The sequence below is a fragment of the Patiria miniata genome, unplaced genomic scaffold, assembly GCF_015706575.1.
Source record: "Patiria miniata isolate m_02_andy unplaced genomic scaffold, ASM1570657v1 HiC_scaffold_1, whole genome shotgun sequence".
Classification (NCBI taxonomy): Eukaryota; Metazoa; Echinodermata; class Asteroidea; order Valvatida; family Asterinidae; genus Patiria; species Patiria miniata.
Genome location: NW_024037047.1, coordinates 31,851,285 through 31,869,860, shown reverse-complemented (window position 1 = coordinate 31,869,860; position 18,576 = coordinate 31,851,285). Strand labels below are relative to the sequence as shown.

General features: G+C 41.2%; 2 protein-coding genes across 4 annotated transcripts in view; one reads left to right on the top strand and one right to left on the bottom strand.

The window, feature by feature from the left end:
- Positions 1-4,518: 4,518 nt before the first annotated feature.
- On the bottom strand, positions 4,519-8,879 carry LOC119728919 (coiled-coil domain-containing protein 92-like). Of its 2 annotated transcripts, none has more exons than XM_038201361.1 (3): positions 8,758-8,879; positions 7,016-7,261; positions 4,519-6,334 (listed from the first exon to the last, which is right to left on the bottom strand). In XM_038201361.1, exons 2-3 carry the CDS (start codon positions 7,185-7,187, stop codon positions 5,496-5,498), a joined length of 1,011 nt encoding a protein of 336 aa, XP_038057289.1. In that variant the 5' UTR covers positions 7,188-7,261; positions 8,758-8,879; the 3' UTR covers positions 4,519-5,495. The 2 variants fall into 2 exon arrangements, with proteins under 2 accessions (XP_038057289.1, XP_038057296.1); XM_038201368.1 differs by having other exon boundaries at positions 4,519-6,331; positions 8,758-8,876.
- Positions 8,880-9,040: 161 nt separating this feature from the next.
- The window catches only part of LOC119728905 (pre-mRNA-processing-splicing factor 8), a 68,721-nt gene continuing 59,185 nt past the window's right edge, over positions 9,041-18,576 (top strand). For both annotated transcript variants that reach the window (XM_038201347.1, XM_038201338.1), the window contains exons 1-5: positions 9,041-9,174; positions 12,472-12,608; positions 14,034-14,202; positions 16,605-16,769; positions 17,838-18,053. In XM_038201347.1, coding sequence (XP_038057275.1) covers positions 12,491-12,608; positions 14,034-14,202; positions 16,605-16,769; positions 17,838-18,053 — 668 coding nt within the window. In that variant the 5' untranslated portion in view covers positions 9,041-9,174; positions 12,472-12,490. The remainder of the gene's footprint in view (positions 9,175-12,471; positions 12,609-14,033; positions 14,203-16,604; positions 16,770-17,837; positions 18,054-18,576) is intronic.

Sequence of the window (18,576 nt, the reverse complement as noted above, 5' to 3'; positions counted from 1 at the left end):
ATTAGACATCTGAAAAAGGCAGCACTTTCTGACTAACCTATAAAGAGGGTGGGTATGCTTCTAAAGCAAAACAAATCCTACAAACTAAGCCTAAATGTGAAAATCAAAATTTGGCAAAGTCGACACGATTTTTGTACATGTGGATGTGTGGCCTATGTTTACGGAGGCAGTCCAGTAAATAGGCCACATTTATGGGGCTATCTCTTATCTAGCTTTATTATCCCGAAGAAGACAATACTTCTTTCAGTAGAAGTAAAAACCCTGAAAAATTACAATAAGTGCGGTGACAATTAAGTTTCTAACAAAGTAATCGGTCTGATTTATAAATAGTATTAAATAATAAATAATTAAATAAATAATACAGATAAACCTACCCCAGTGCCTTTGAATTCGGTTATTTAAGGATACACACAACAGCACAACTCACAGCTTGGAGAGAAAGCCCTCGAACTGATCTACAAGTCGCAGACTAGGTATGTCTGGCTATGCCAGGCTCAGCCAAAAGAAAAGTTTTCGTCTAGCACGTCAATAATAGTATGCGAAAACAGCGTTATCTCCCTGCGTCTGCAGCACGGGGTGACAAAATACGTTTTGATGATTTTCAAATTATTATGAATCACCACACTTGTAACCAATTCAAATGACATAAATATATAACGTATAATACAAATATTGTGAAATCCAGTCTGGATTTAACTTGTGAAACTATATGGACAGATACCCGTAGGTCTCAAGCTTTAAATTCTTTCTGAACAAGGTCATTGATACCAAATGCCTCATCAAACTTGTGTCCAATTACACGTGATTTATATTTCATTCGCTTACTAGTAATTTGATCATCTGAGCTCGATAACTTATTGCTCTTTGACTCATTGAGCTTTGTCATTTTTGACTTTTTCCAATAAGTGCAAATGGTATATAGAATATATACTGTAAGTCGCGGCCATTTGGGAGTTTAAACTAGCTGTTACAGTTTGAACTAAGTGTACAGCCAAAGAGGTCAGCATTGAATTCAGGGTACAATATAAAAGATCAAAACATAAATGTCTTATATGTGTACAATATGTAGGACAGATGTTTAATATGGCTGCCATTTGGAAATTCAAAATGGCAACCCTAGGGGCGTTGAAAAAAATGGGACCAAGCGATTTTTTTTTGACTTGTTGAGTCCTGAGAGTTTCAAAAGAATGTATACCTGAACTGCATATGGGCTCCCGCAAGCCCACTTTTGGAATATGCCCCTTTTAATAAAAAAATTGGGGCACGCCCCCAAAAGGGAACAATTTGTTATGATTTGACAGGCAAGCATTCTGTCCAGCCGGTTTTCTGTACTGAATGGGGAAAAAAAAATTTACCCCCCCCCAAAAAAAAAAACACCACCCAAAATGTCTGTTACAGCTCGATTTCATTTGCCCCCTGCTTTTTTAAAATGTGGCCCCACCCCGAAGAGACAAATTTCTGGAATTGTTTTTTTCTAGTGATGTTTCTAGGGTGAGCTGTCCAAATGCTAACAAGAAAAGTGAAATCTGAATCATTATTTTGCGCACGAAGCCCCCACTTTTAAAGTCATGGCGCCGCCCATAAAAGGGTCAGAAAAAAAGAAGGCATTAAGTGGTTTTGAACTACTTGAGGTATCTATTAGTGATCCTGAAAGTTTCAAAAAATGAACCTGAAATTGCATATGGGAACTCGTTTTTGACCGTAGGCCCACTGGCTATTTTGGGAGATGTTAGTGGTGCAGGCACAGAGAATTGCCCTACTAGAGGTACCTGAAGGTACCTTTTATTATACCGATCACACAACCTGAGATTTTCTTTTCAAACAAGTTGAATATACATGTATAGGCCCTAAGTTTTGGTCATTAAAACTCATTCGCCAATAAGCAGGCATCTTTGTAATTTCAATCATGATCATTTTATTGTACCAACATCATACCAAATACGGCATGCTTTTAAGCATGTTTGCAATACATGTATTTGTTTTATTCACAATGCTACCTCGTCAGAACAAACTGCAATTCGATCTGAATACAAAAACACACAAACCATAACAAAAACATAGTCCGAGGTGCGACGAGTAATATTTCAATAAATAATTATCTCTTCGGTACCATTTAGGTATTACAAAAGTAGCGGGCAGTGCTGTTTAAAATATGTTGGTTTAAATGAGATACATATACATGATACATAAAATCTCCACCGCATGACCATCTGCCAATCCAATTTCGAACAAGAGAAGGCAAGCCTAGATTAGCTGATCTCAGAGCACACACAATTTCTCTTCAGTTAATCCAGAATAGCGAAAGAATGTTGCAACCTGACGCTACATCAGCGGTTGTGTACAAAGTCTATATTGGGAGTCAAGAAAATTTGTCAAGTATTTCCTACCAAAATTGGAAATGTTTCTCAGTCCCAGATTCATGTCTTTTTTTATCATTTTTGCAATGAATGACCTTCATTGGGATGATATATGAAGAGAACATCCACCGTCAGGTTGCAACATTCTTTCCCAGAATAGCGTTTCATTGATAGACTTTTCATGGTTTTCATGGATTTAGCCAATTTATTGACGTAACAGGGTTGTCCTATACGATAGCACTGCCCAGCTCGCAAGTGACAGTCAGTCAGTGGGTTCGGCAGTGAGTCAGTCTGGTACCCTGCCCCAAAAGAATGTCCTGACGCCACTTATTAGGTTGTATACAGAGTCCAAGGAGAGGCAAATGCATTTCCAAAGGACAACAGCAGTGGCCAATATTTCTTCCAAACATTTTTTGTTAGGTAATTTCGAGGGACTATTGTATAAACTTTTGACAAGGAGTACCTTTACGTGACAAAAGCAAAATATCGCCCTCTTACCATGCTTACATAATACATGTATTGACGAAAGGATTTGCTAATAATTGAAAAATTACCACTTTCTTGTCACTTACAATGAGAACAAGTATTAAGTTTTTGTATGTATTGTTGCAACACATAGTAATGTGCATGAAAACACAATGAACTGAATTTCCACTGCATGTTTCCTTGCAGTATGAGATGTAGTAGAAGGAAACAGCTGACATGTTGTGTCTGCATAACTTATAGTCTGTAAGGAACATGTCGATACACTGCTGTCTATTGTGGCATGAATTAAACACAAATGTCCCTAGTGTCACACACTGTACAGTGGCCATCACTGATGAGATCCTCCCTTTCGATGGCCATTAATTGTAAATGAACTATCGTATGATGAACTAGCTAGTTACATGTATAACATACATGTACATACGTGTACTTGACTACGTTATAGGGAAACAATGTAGTCCAAATATTGGCCCCTGCATGATCACTCAATTATTCTCCTAATCAGAATACCAGCCATGATGAACCACGGTTGCCAAGCATCAATTCCGTACAGTATGGGTAACCATGGTAACATGTTTTTATTACCATTTGGCAATGTGCCAAGACAAGAAGGGACAGGAATTTGTTCTTGGGGGGGGGGGGGGGGTGTGCAGTACATGTACATTTTTTTCTGATATAATTCCCTGAAATTTATCACTTGATTGCTTTGTAAACAAGTTTGATTAACCCTAACAGTCCTGAATCCTCCAATTGTAATACAATTTTTACATGATTAAATTAAATTAAATTATTTAAATGTTACCGATTTTTTTTTTCAGGATGATGGTGCAAAGTACAGGTAGGCCTACATGTAGGCTGTCACAAAAAATCAGAGAATGATATCGTGTTAACCTACTAGCCCTAACTCCCTAGGCCTTTTTGCTAGGATGTAGCCTCAGTCCTGCAAAATCCTCCAATTGGCCTCATGGAAAAATAGCATATAGCCTCAATCCTGCAAATTCCTCCGTTATTTCTTGAATATGGTCCATGGAGGGGTGACCACTGCCTGAATCCTGCAAAGTCCTCCGGCTATGTCTGTCAATAGGCTGAGGCAAAGGCAGTGACATCCTGGAGCAGTGCGGAGGATGTCAAGTATAATCAAGGACTAAATTTATGCACGGCTGAGCATAAACAACACAAGGTCCAGCCTAAGACCTTGACACAGTGCGTACTCAGCAACGCACTTTTGCCATGTAACCTCAATCCTGCAAATTCCTACAATTTGTAAAAAGGATTTTGGAGGATTCAGGGCGGTTAGGGTTAACAATAAATGAACTTTATACATGTACCTCCTAAATATGTTTAGTACAATGTATTTTTCCTTTCACACACATGTTGTTGATCAAAGAAAGGCGGGAGGAAAGATGTTGCAAGAATTACAATTTCCAAGTTTCAACCAAGACAACTTTACCCTAACCCCTTGAGCAGTTTCACTAGAAAGTATCCTGAATCCGCCAAAATCCTGCAGTACCGCTAGGCTTACAATCCTGAATCCATCAAAATCCCCATGTTTTCAATAAGGAGGTATCCCGAATCCGTCGAAATACTCCAAAACAGGGGTGTGGATTTTGATGGATTCAGGCACGTTAGGGTTAATTTATGGAAGCATAGAGGAGCCACAAGCAATAACATGTTCGATGCTGTGAGTTATATTATCTTTTAAACATTATAATGTTTGAGGCCCCTCTACCATTTCTACGCTTATCCGTACTATTAAGCAAACCAATGTTGTTTGTTGTTGTGATTTACACGTATATATATGATTGTTTGCCTGGTAAGATTCTCTCTCAATTTGATCAATTCCATCATGAGATTTGAAAGTTTGCATGGTGGAAAGATACTAAGACAAGATAAGTTTGCGGTAGCACCATGTGAATAAATCTCTTTTGTGAGTATACTCACAAAAGAGATTAATTCACATGGTGCTACCGCAAACTTATCTTGTAACAATTCCATCATGCTTGTTTTCCAAAACTGATTGGCTACTTGCCTTGTCTAACCTTAGATTTAAGCAATATTCTATCTTTTTTCCTCTCATGATATGGATTCAACTTATTTTTTTCCCCCTGCCTGGAGCATTTATATTTTTATAAAAAGAAGTTGATGTCAAACCTAATCGTACAAGTGCGTACTTAATGAGGGAACAAAATTCCAAATGTAACCGAAGAGGGAAAAACTGGAACTTGTCACTAGACAAATATGTTTGACTTTTGTCTTAGATAGTAGGTGTTTTTAAAACCATACCGGCATTTTTGACCAATTTAGGGGACACCAATGAAGTTACATGTACATACACATTGATCATGTAGATCAATATGTACATATGCAAGTACCAATCAGCAATTGTACACTTCAACCTCAGTATTTTTGTTTGTAATGTATTACATTATATTACATTTTTGTTAATATTATATTAACTATTGTTGATATCTGTCAGTATGCCTTAAGAGTTTTTTTGTAATGCACACTTAAAATGAAATTATAATTTATAAAATGTAAAAACAACTTAAAAATTTAACTGCACAATCATTTCGGCATTTCAAAAGAATTTCAAATTGTGTTTGATTCTGTGAATGAAAAATGGCACACTTCAGAAAACCACAAACCAGGAAATCAGTCTGATTTAGACTGCTCTATTTGTCGCAAGTCTTTCTCTCCTGAGCAGACCTTTTCAACGGCCAGTGTCTCCATCGCCGCTGTCAGACTCTGGTCAAACTCCGGATTGGACCTGTGAATGCTTCGCTTAGAGAAGATGTTGCGCTTGTCTAAAATGTTTCGGTTCCTGTCCTCGCTGGGAGGAATCGGGGGCAAGATTGGTGGGGGTGTAGGCCGCATCTCTGGGCCGCAGTTCGCGTTCTTGGCCAGGAAAGGTTGAAGATCTAGGATGTCCGTTCTGGAGTGCGTCGTAGAGCTGTGCCGGCGTGGGCCTGCCGAGCCCGATCGACGAGTCCTGACGATGTACTGTGGTGTGGCTGCTGTATCCGCCACATATGATGCGTAGTCCAGCAAATCGCTGTTGTCCAAGCCGGCCGGGTGGATTGCCCGCAGAGGGGCTTTCAAACCCTCCAGCCCAATGGAGCTAGTTCGGACTTTGTGCCGGCGCACATGGTGCGGCTTGTCCTTGGGCGGAGCTGGGCTGCTGATTCTCTCGTCAGCCAACGCTGCTTCGTCCTTGCTCCGCGACCGATGCCGTAACTTCAGCTGGTGTAGCTGGGTCGTCAGGTAGGCAATGCTGCTGGAGCGCTGCTCTAACTCACTGGTCATGACCGAGGCTTGGTGCTTGTAATGCTTGATCTCATTTTGGTGTTGGTGCTCTTGGGTCTTCACCTGCTGCTCTAGGGAGCTGACTCTGGAATCCCGCTTCTCGAGTTCTTTCTTGGCTTCTGCATATTCTGCAGTTTTCTCCTGAAGCTGGGCCTCTAGCGCCTTCTGTTTCTTCACGTATAATTCTGCAGAAAAAAACAAAAAACACAAAGTACATGTCAAATGTAAGATGTGACTAGAAATGGGAGGGAGGGGGGGGGGGGCATATCTTACATCCGGTGGTGCTTTCCAAGGTAGACCAAAAAACACAGAAATCATTTGAAACTGAATGGTGCTATTCATTGGGGCTACTTTTTAACCAGTTCGCGCCGGAGGCTGAGTGTACACGCAAAAGTTTTGCGCTATTAGGAATGGATGAAAGAAAAACATGCAGGGAGCGAGGCCGGAAATATCTGTCAGTGACCCGCTCACAGCGGAAGATGGGGTGAAGTGGCTTGCCCAAGGAAACAACATGACCAGCAGATGGATTCGAACCAGACTTTTGGAAAACTTGACTACAACACTGAGACTTCACAATCACATTCTGGGAATCAACAACATGCATCATGTGCATGAATCCAAGGTATTTTTGTCTACTACTGTACTGTACATCCAAGTGCAAAATGCCTTTTGGGAAACGCAAGGTATATATCACACAAACTACAGTGTAAAGCCTGGTTCATACTTCCTGCGAAAGTGAAAGCGAAGCAGAATTTGAGACGCCAACAATATGTTCAAAGCAGGTCCATCGCTGTTGACATGAATTTTTGCTTCGAGCTTGCTTTCCCGTGAAGTATGAACCGGGCCAGACTCTTGATCACAATTTTCACCTTGGTCTGGAGCATCGCCCTTCATGGCCAGTTCAAAGGTCAACTCGGCACACTTCTTCTGGAGTTTCTGCAGCTCCTGGTGCAGCCCCTGCAGCGTCTTAGCATGCTCCTGCTGCATGAACAAGATGGAGCTCTCTGCGTTGCGAAGCTGGACATGGACGGGGGCAGCCATGTTTAGTTGTTCCCCCTTTTTTTATGAGAAGGTTTGGTGTTTGTCTGAGAGATCTACTCTCGCTTCTTCACCATCTGTAAATAGAAACAGGTAACAGATTTGTATGTAGGCCTAACATGTAATTTTCTTTTTCTTTGGAGGATTTTTTTTTTTAAGAAAAAGGTCTGAGAACAATTGACAATTAACCTACTGCGATAGAATCGCATCAACACAACTTGGGAAATATTGTCCAATTACATGATATGCAAAAGGACGCGGAACGTGCACATTTATACGCTATCCCATTCAATGGCACTTGGGACGGGTGTGGATATAAGAAGGTTTTGGATAAATCAAATGTGATTGTGTTGTCTTGATTCCATTGTCTCAACATGCTCAATGGTCAAGTTGGCTCGAGTTGAGTTGTCTCAACGGTCAAGTTGTCTTAATGGTCGTGTTGTCTCAATGGTTGAGTTATCTCAACTGGTGAGTTGTCCTGAGTCGAGTTGTCTCAATGATCGACATGGTCGAGTTGTCTGACATTCTGAAAATCGCGTATGATATGACGGGTACTAAAGTAATGGAATTTCCTTTGTAAATTGTAGGCTTATTTGGATGCCATAAAGATGGCAAGTTATTTGTGTGTCAAGAAAGTTAAATTTTTATTTTACAAAATGCATTTTCCCCGAAAAAGTAAAAATCCAAAACAAGGAAAACGACTGTATTGTTGATGTACCCTAACGTGGCGCGGCCCCTAACGTGGCGCACTTTGATTTTTTGCCTGTAGTGCCTACCTAGAGCAAAAGTTTTAACTGAAATTTCACAAAAAGTGAAATGTCATCAAGTTCTAAACACTCCTGATCATAAATCGCGAGTTTATTTACCCGTAACAAATTCAGAAGGAAACATTATTTTGGCGTGATTTTCCGATTTTATTTTCAAGTGCAAAGTGAACCCTTTGAAAATGCCCTGAAAAATGAGAAAATAATTTTCTGACAAACATCTGGCTGGGTATGTAAGTAGAGATAACAATTATTTATAAGAATTTATCAAGTTTACAGAAAGTCTTAAGTGTTAATTTGGAATTTTCCAAGATTTATTCAAGTGCGCCACGTTAGGGAACACTCCGCCTATTTGTGCCCAATTTCCGGACGCCACCGTTTTTGAATTTCGGATTAAATTTTATGAAACCGAAATTGTTCACAGAGGTTAAATAGCAAGCATTATTAAAGTAAAAGTACCAGTATTTTACTGCATGAATTTGACGTTTGTCAACAAAGAGGTTTGGCAACACTACGCGAGGAAAGTCAGGTATGCTTCGAAGTGCGCCATGTTAGGGAACACGACTATATTCATGGTAATTGGTATATTTTATTAAATTAATTCAAAATCCACTGCGAAAAAAAATCCTGATTTTGGGTTAAGAAAAAAATAACCATATACATGATATAACATTACAAAATACAAGACTCTACTCTCTAGCTCTTGTCAAGAGCTAGGGCCTAGTAATAATGTGCTAATATCATATTTTAATGAAAGAAAATCAAAGTCTATTCATATCTAAATGTAACACTGAACAAAATCAACTAACCTTCATCATTTTACTGCACATTTTTTAGGATAAAATTCGGTCCACTTCGTCAAGAACCGCCACTCCAAAATGCCATGCAAAAATTCTGGTCCTATATTCACTGGTACTATGCCCCAGCCGTATATACCTGTTGAAACTGTGTTTTGGAAGTAGGAAACCAGTGCTGCCAGCAATCTCCAAAACGACAACACAAAACATAAATAAAGGTGTAGTCTCTTTTCAGTCGCTCACCCAGCCCGAGAGGAGACTAAACCGAATCATGACGTCACAATTGGTAAAGAAATAGTCTGGTGAACGCCCCTTGTCATGCGCGAGCGCCGGACTGACCTAACATCTAGCTTAGCAAACGCACGCGGCTGAAACCATACCGGCTGTACAAACGCGTGAATTTTGTAACTCGTTGATGCTGTGCACGAGGTAACACTTAATTTTCCAGGTTTTCTCCTAATTACAAAGAGCTTTTTTGAAATGATTTTGTGTTAGTGTTTATTGCTAGATTAATATTTATGCATTTGAAGGTGTTTAGTTGATGTCAAGTAGGGAAGAACAGACTGGATTCATTGACGAAGTTTATACGTTTTGTAAACGCCAAACTGAAGTTTTGATTGAACAGTATGAAAGCCGTGCTTTTCCGACACCTAAACATTGATGTTCACCTTCGTGCTAGCCCCATAATGTGGCCAGTTTACTGGACTGCCTCCGTAAACATAGGCCACACAGCCACCATCTTGGAAACTGACTCGACGAAATTTAAAAAAAAAAATTTGGTGATTTCCACATTGCGACTTCAAACCCAGTTCATTTATGCATTAAAAATACACTTACCCTCTTAATAACAAAATTAGAACCTGCTGCCAGTGTCAGTTGCCCAGCTGCTGCGTAATTTACGACATTTTCTGGACCATTCTTGGCAACTTGGTCCAACCGTGGAGCTATCTCCATGGTCCAACTGAACAATGCCCTCGCGCAGATCGTTCACCTGTCAATCACGCGTGCAGGACGCACGCCGCAGGCCCAGTGGTAGTCCGGTTCCCAGACCAAAAGATTCTGACTATTCCATCCTAGGAATAGTCAGAATCTTTTGGTCTTGGAACCGGACTACCACTGGGCCTGCGGCGTGCGTCCTGCACGCGTGATTGACAGGTGAACGATCTGCGCGAGGGCATTGTTCAGTTGGACCATGGAGATAGCTCCACGGTTGGACCAAGTTGCCAAGAATGGTCCAGAAAATGTCGTAAATTATGCAGCAGCTGGGCAACTGACACTGGCAGCAGGTTCTAATTTTGTTATTAAGAGGGTAAGTGTATTTTTAAAGCATAAATGAACTGGGTTTGAAGTCGCAATGTGGAAATCACCGAATTTTTTTTTTTTTATTTCGTCGAGTCAGTTTCCAAGATGGTGGCTGTGTGGCCTATGTTTACGGAGGCAGTCCAGTAAACTGGCCACATTATGGGGCTACCTTCGTGCATGTCGTGATTCGTGAACATGGTGAAACGTGCCAAGCACACATGCATGACATGCATGACATGTGAGAATTGACAAAAAAGATTGCATTTATTAATGCTTGCATTAATTGTTATTTAGTTTGTTTATTTTTACTCTTTTCCTTTTGACAACCATACAACTTACCATGTTTACAGAAACCTTGTTAATATTTTAATAAAAATTAAAAGCTATTGAATAAAGAATTTATTTTGAATTAATGGATTTGAATCTGTAATATCAAAATCTTATTTCTGTCGTTGAAAAAAAATGTCCCCTTACGAAAAATCTCCGCGGTTTTTAATTAGTACTTCCGGGGTGGTAGCTGCACTCTTTCACAGAGCATTATACCATAGCTCCATGATTATACTTACGCTTCAACTTCAAGATGCACTGTCTGTGCTCTCTTCGATCACTCCAACAAATTTGTTTTTATTCACTTTTGAATGAGACATCGAACGAAAAAAAAATCAACCCACGCAAATTGTGTTTTGTGCTTTAACGGAAAAAATATTGGGCCTGTTTTGTTGTTGCTTTTTTTCGATTCGATTTGATTTAATTAATTCAAAACTTCCTACAATGATTATAAAGATAACCGGGCACAGTTCTCGACTTGCTCTGTGTTTTAACTATTGGTCTCCATTACATTGATCTCCATTAGCAAGACTTACTAATGGAGATCAATGGTTTTAACCCATGCAGCTATAAAACAAGTAATAGATACAGTACCGCACCCATTGCGGAGGTGGAGGAGGTATCGAAGGTCGCGTGTACGGCAATTATGGCCGAGTCGTAACATTGTACATGTTACACCCGGTACAATTACGTACGGAACCCTTGGCATGTACAATGTACATGTACGCGTGACCGGCCGTGCTGGTGGGTCTAAGGACATGCACACGACGATCACGCGCGGACCGACGATGTACATAATTTATAAGTTTGATGACGCTGTACTGTTCACGGCATAAATTATGATAAGTGGTACTGCTGGAGTTGTGATACTGGCGTTACCACACTAGTGGGGCTACATCCTTTCCAGAATCATATGCATTGAAAGTAATAATATCCACCAAAATAAGCCTTTTTCGCTATTTCAACTGCGACTGTGCAAGTGCGCACATCAAATTCAATGGAGAGTCGAGTGCACGTATTTTTGACACGTAAAACTTGACATGTTTCTCACTCATTTCAGTCCCAGATTCATGTTTTCTTTAAAACTTTTTTGCAATGACTGACTTTCATTGTGATGATACATGATGAAAAAGGGGAGTAATTGCAGAATACCCTGCCACTCAAAAAAATACACCCCTAATTTGTGTAAAATCTCTGGCCACCTGGTTGGAATCACTGGAAAAGAAACAATTCAAGTCCATTGCCAGCTAGGCGGATACTGAGTGGGTCCCCATTATTTGAGAACGAAGCAACACAAAAGGAATGGGAGTTGCTGAAAAATGTTTAAGTCCAAACCAACTACCCTGTTGGCGGCTACACGGATACGTAGTGGGAGTGCAGTGGAGCATGACGCATAGTACATACAAGTAGTGCTGAGAACTTTTATTGAGGGCAATCAACCGTGACTCCGTAGCCGGCTACTAGGTGGATAGATTGAGTGGCGGGGTATTCTGCAATTGTGCTGTAAAAGGTGGCGTCAGAATGCAACATTTGTTTAGTTTAGAGAGATAAACATGTCACCAAACGCATGCAAAATCATAGTGGGTTAATACCAACAAAATTAAAGAAAGTTTGAAATGCACGCCTAGCTTCGGGTTAGCTTGATCACTACAGCTTGCAACGATAGCGTGCCCTCTATCAATCAAATCAGACTGGTCACGTGACCACACATCTGGAAATCACAGCTGAGCGTGTTGCTCACGAATTGTGCGATCACTACAGACCAGACATCAACAAACGACAAGAAATAAAGATTTGCTACACTAAGTTACATAGTTTGGTTTATTGTAATAATTATCCATAGAGCTGACACTTTTAGGTGAGAAAAATATACAATCTGAGCAAAATGTTAAATTGTGATTGAAAAAATACATCATCTAAATCAATATTAAAAGAATGCGCCAGCCAAATAACGCGAGTGACTGAAACTTTGAGCCATGATCTTGGAAGAAGTTGGAACTTTTGCATAACTCGAAACTCTGAAATCTTGAAATTTTTATCCATTCCCTTGAGATATGACTTATCAAGATTTCACTGTACCTTTTTTACCCAAAATAGGTGATTGCCATATTTCAAGATGGCAGCCCTTGTAGGTGGCTACCCTTTAGCCCCTCCAGGGACCTACCCACCTCAACCAAGTGTAGTGCCTCAGGAAGTACCAAGCTACATGACAGAGGACAAACTCCAAGAAAAAGGTAACTTAAGATATTATTGAGATTTGTGCAATATACATGTAGATACTCAAAGGAACTGGACAATTAAAATATGTGTACAAATGTACATGTGATTTCTTTGTAGTGTATTGTCCTATTAAAGCTACAGTCCATCATTTGCAGCCATCCAAAAAAGTAAATGGCATATTATTGTTCAAAAACATACTTGGTTGAAAGATAGTAAGTGGACTAAACTCCCTGTGAAATTAATCTTTCTGGCAAGCTATCATTTTGAAGTAATCAACGAAAGAAGGCCTTTCCAACAGTGCGTCTTAAGACGCATCGTAGGACAATTTAAATTAGTAGTTCGTTTTGTTATTCGGCGCAGCGCGCGCAAGCATTGGCACGACGCACACGCGCGCGCGGTTGCTATAATTCGTCGGATCAGTGAGCGACATCGCGTATAGCTGCAATTCAAAACAATTCAAAACGTGATTCAGCAACTTTTGATTTGAAATTGAGATCCTAAAATGCTGTTTTTCTCGGAATATACAGCTGAAGCTTAGCTGAAACTTCATCAGGTTAGTTGTTCAGTATCCCTCTTTAGATTTTCAACACTATTGTTGCTTCAAACGAACAAAATGCGCAAATTACAAATGATGCACTATATCTTTAAACTTTTCAAACATGTGTACATGCTGATGTTATTTTCCTGTGAACGTATCTGTGAGTTATGGCTAGTTAACCAGCCACATATTTTTGCCTTGTAGCCTCAATCCTACAAAATCCTTCATTTTGCAAAGAAGATTTTAGAGGATCGATTTGGTAACGTTGGGCCAAAAAAAAACTCTTCGGTTTCCGGTATGGAGCTTGCCGCAAGAGTGGTGCAGTGACGCACTTAAGATCTCGACCGACACGAACTTTCTTTGGGAAATTTGGATAGCCTAGACAAAAATCAGAGAAAACGGTAACTTCGGGCCATACAGCGACATGGACAACATGCATGTGCTGCCAGGCTGGTCATTACTGCTCCCTTATATATTGTGCTAATTAAAAAGCATTTACAGGTTCCAGATACACAACCATTGCTCCCTCAGTCTGGCTCATAGACACACAATAACAAAATTACATTGCAAATGGTGCCCGACTAAATTTTGTGCAAAAGAGAGGCCACATAAAGCTTATACTCGATCGTAACCCCATCTAAAAACACGTTAAAATTATCCAGCAGCAGGATTCCAGTCAAACAAGTGAGTTTGGCGGTTTTGAGACATCATCTAACATTTTAAAATAAACTTTTAAAATTTTGTCGACGTGCATGGCTTAGGTGATGCTTACGCAGACCAGAAACAGCAGACTTTTTTGGGGGGTGGGGGCCTTAGAGTAAAGGGTCAACAGGCAGGGTCGGGACTGTGCTATGTAAAACAAAGAGAACTTTGTTCTTTTGTTTTGGTTTCTCATGAATAGCTCGAAAATGGCAGCAGTTGCAATCCAAGCGTTATGCCGAGAAGAGAAAGTTTGGATTTGTCGATGCGCAGAAGGAAGACATGCCCCCTGAGCATGTGCGTAAGATCATCCGTGACCATGGAGACATGACTAACAGGAAGTTCAGACATGACAAGAGAGTATACTTGGGGTGAGTAGAAATGTCTTTTCGTGAGAGCTGTTTCTGAAATTGGGTGTCAGAAACTAATAATTTATGTTGTTTACTTTTCTCTTTATTTGTAAGTAACAAATGTGTAAATATAACCATGTTGAGTCCATATCTATAGGGTGGCATGGGTGGCTTGTGCGTAAAGTGCTCGCCTCTCAACACTGTGGCCCTGGTTCGAATTCCCGGCTGCTGACCATATATGCCGGGTGTCGGACGCTTCGCCCCATTTCCACGTCGCCCCATGTCACTTCGCCCCTAACCACTTCGCCCCATCCCCACTTCGCCCCATCCCCACATCGCCCCATCTCCGCTTCGCCCCATCCCCACTTCGCCCCATCCCCGCTTCGCCCCATCCCCACTTCGCCCCATCCCCACTTCGCCCCATCCCCACTTCGCCCCATCCCCACTTCGCCCCATGTAATATGAAAAAGGTGAAGGCTGAGGGTGCAGACCAAATAAACTGCCAAAGACCCCAGATAATAAATGCTCCCAATTCTAGAAACTTAGGAAAAATACAAACTCTCTGATGAGGTGCTCGAGACACAGATGAGAGAAATGATGGCTCTATCCCATTCAGAGACGCCTCTCCTACTGGCTTGTGAATAAAATCATCAGCCGCTGGATTCAAAAAAGGAACTCGCTGCCTTAAGGAAAATGTTCCGTCAAAATTTGTCTGATATGTGACACTTACAACTTCATTTAGATGAGATTGGTTCCTCCAAGAGTGAAATTAGGATGTCAAAGGTATTGTCGTTCTCAGATAAGTGGGAGACGGGTTGGTATAGCCGGGTTGGGAACAAAGTTGGATCTTTTACTTCAAGCTTTTTTCTCGGTAGGGGAGAGCCTAGCTTGAGAGGTTGGTTATGAATTGTTCATTTGGTGATGGGCTAATTCTTTCCGTTGGTTAGCAATTAGTGAATCTGTTGAAATTGTTTTTTTAAGCCAATAAAATAGATGATTTTTTTTTTTACATGTAACGGCTGGGGCGAAGTGGGGATGGGGCGAAGTGGAAATGGAGCGAAGTGGGAATGGGGCGAAGTGGGAATGGGGCGAAGTGGGAATGGGGCGAAGTGGGAATGGGGCGAAGTGGGGATGGGGCGATGTGGGAATGGGGCGAAGTGGGGATGGGGCGAAGTGGTTAGGGGCGACGTGACATGGGGCGACGTGGAAATGGGGCGAAGTGTCCGACATTCTATATGCCATATGGGAGTAAAGCTGTGCATTGGTTCTCTGCTGTGTCACGAGGGTTTTTCTCCGGGCCCTCGGGCATGTCAGGTTTTCCTCCCTCCGCAAAATAAACACTTTTGTTCTCAGGCTGTGCTCCGTGGTCATGATATGGGTCGATGTGGCTGGCTGCCAAAGGCGCCTTTACATGCCTACGGCTCGATCACATTGTAGCCGCATCCTTTACAATTCAGCTTCTCAGCTGCGAGTAAGGATGATTAGCCTTCCAAATTATTTATTTATTAAATAAAGACAATATGATTAGAGTGAGCTGATTTTGGTGTTTCTATGCTTCCTATGTTGATGGTTACCCGTTTTGTTCAATATTAAGATGCAAGTAATTAAGCTGCCATTATTAAAACAATGACTACTGTACTTGCCCATGATTATACCAGATCCTGTTTTATTAATAACATGAAAGTATAAACACTATAATTTCAATTAACAGATGCCCACACTCCACGAATAATAACTTTCGACAATTCTGTGTATGATGCATTGCCTTGACTGTGCAAATTCTATGCCAACACTTCTTTATAAGTGTATTCATGAAAACACTGTTGCCCTCCTGGACATAGTGTAGTGTTTATTGTATAACGTCCCTGTCCGTTTCATTGCACAAACTTAGCTTTGTCAGTTACTTGAGTATGCAGGGTCATGTTACTCCAAAGATCTCTCTCACAACTGTGTCCGTGAATTTTACCTTTAACCCTAACTCCCTAGGCCTTTTTGCTAGGATGTAGCCTCAATCCTGCAAAATCCTCCAATTGGCCTCATGGAAAAATAGCATATAGCCTCAATCCTGCAAATTCCTCCGCTATTTCTTAAATATGGTCCATGGAGGGGTGACCACTGCCTGAATCTTGCAAAATCCTCCGGCTATGACTGTCAATAGGTTGAGGCAGTGACATCCTGGAGCAGTGCGGAGGATGTCAAGTATAATCAAGGGCTAAATTTATGCACGGCTGAGCATAAACAACACAAGGTCCGGCCCAAGACCTTGACACAGTGCATACTCCGAAATCTGCAACCCACTTTTGCCATGTAACCTCAATCCTGCAAATTCCTCCAATTTGCAAAAAGGATTTTGGAGGATTCAGGGCGGTTAGGGTTAATAAGTTCTCTCTTTTTTGTTGAAAATGTTTTCGTTTTTTTCTCAGAGCTCTGAAGTACATGCCTCACGCTGTGCTGAAGCTGATTGAGAACATGCCTATGCCGTGGGAGCAGATTCGTGACATCAACGTCCTGTACCACATCACTGGAGCGATATCGTTTGTCAACGAGGTGGCTAGGGTCATTGAACCAGTCTACATTGCACAGTGGGGGTGAGTTTCTATCCAGAGAATCATTTTGAATGTTAATTCTGTTTCATATCTGATGTATGGTAAGTTTAATTGCTTCACTCACGGCATTTTGATGACTTGTTAGAACCGTCATTTACAGAATCAGATCCCACACTTTTGGAAGCATGTTTTTTTTTTACAAATCCAAATTCACCAAACTGGGCAGGGGTTAATTTGGTGTCTGGTTACTTTGATCTGACTTTCTGGATTCTGTCCATACTACTGTTTAGCTGTGAAAATTAAAAACCCTTAATTGTAACTGACACGTAAAATTGGTTACTCAGTGGTCAATGCTGCATTTCTTATGGTTTAGAAAGGTATCTAAACTGGCTAAAAACGGACAATTCTTATTTTGCAACGACCACTAGACACGTCGTAGCTTGGACGTGTTTTAAGCCGTTGTCAAGGAACTTACGACGCGTTCAACACATCGCAACTTTCGTGAAATGGATTATACGACGCGTCGTTACACGTCGTAACTCGAGTTGCGACGTGTGGCAGCGCTTCGTGAAATCGGGTGCTGATGTGCCAAACTCATTGATTGTTTTTGTATCAACAACCCTCGCACAGCACAGTTAATTAACACTTAAAATTAAAACACATGGAAAAACTGACAGATTTGAAGTGTTGTACATATGAACCACAACTTTAATGTCCTAGCCCCTTATGCTAGGAACCATCCGCAATCCTCCAAAATCCTCCAAAATGTTGCACTTATGTTCAAATGAAGGATACCCAGCACCACCATTCTTCAAAATCATCAGATAGTCTTGCCTCAAAAAATGCATTCATCCTCAATCCTCCAAAATCATCCTCCTTTTCAAACACCATTCATCCTCAATGCTCCAAAATCCTCATGTGCTAAAACACCATTCAACCTCAATCCTCCGAAATCCTCATGTTTCTCTAACACCATTCGTCCCCAATCCTCCAAAATCCTCCAAAACCGCCTTGAGGATTTTGTAGGATCGAGGTGGGTAAGAGTTAAGGATAAATGAAGCTATAATATCAAATATACTATTGGGTTATTTTATTTTATTATTTTGTTAGGAGCATGTGGATCATGATGAGACGTGAGAAGCGTGACCGACGTCACTTCAAGCGCATGCGTTTCCCTCCCTTTGACGATGAGGAGCCCCCGTTGGACTACGCAGACAACATTCTGGACGTGGAGCCCCTGGAGCCAATCAACATGGAGCTGGATCCGGAGGAGGACGGCCCAGTCTATGAGTGGTTCTATGATCACAAGCCACTCATTGACTCAGTGTGAGTTGTAGGCTTGACATTTCTCAACCTTGCTTACGTGCGCCTAAGTGGTGCAGATTGTATTGCTGTGCTTGCTGTAAGAAGTGTTTATTTTAACAGTGTTTCAGCAATCGAATAGATTGCTAAATGCAACAAACCGCAACAGTGGATTCTGTTGCATTGTGCAGTGAACCTAGTGCCTTCACACCAAGCAGTTACCCTGCTAAATGCAACAAACCGCAACAGTAGATTCTGTTTCTATTGTGCAGTGAACCTAGTGCCTTGGCACCAAGCAGTTACCCTGCTAAATGCAACAAACTGCAACAGTGGATTCTGTTGCATTGTGCAATGAACCTAGTGCCTTTGCATCAAACAGTTAACCCTGCTAAATGCAACAAACCGCAACAGTGGATTCTGTTGCATTGTGCAGTGAGCCTAGTGCCTTCGCACCAAGCAGTTACCCTGCTAAATGCAACAAACCGCAACAGTGGATCTGTTGCATCGTGCAGTGAACCTAGTGCCTTCGCACCAAGCAGTTACCCTG

What these genes read in the sequence shown, in the direction of transcription:
- LOC119728919 (XM_038201361.1), bottom strand. Translation starts at nt 7,187, where the DNA reads ATGGCTGCCCCCGTCCATGTCCAGCTTCGCAACGCAGAGAGCTCCATC. An exon ending in GGGCGATGCTCCAGACCAAG is followed by an intron (nt 6,335 to 7,015) that starts GTGAAAATTGTG and finishes TGTTTTTTTCTG; the next exon opens with CAGAATTATACGTGAAGAAA.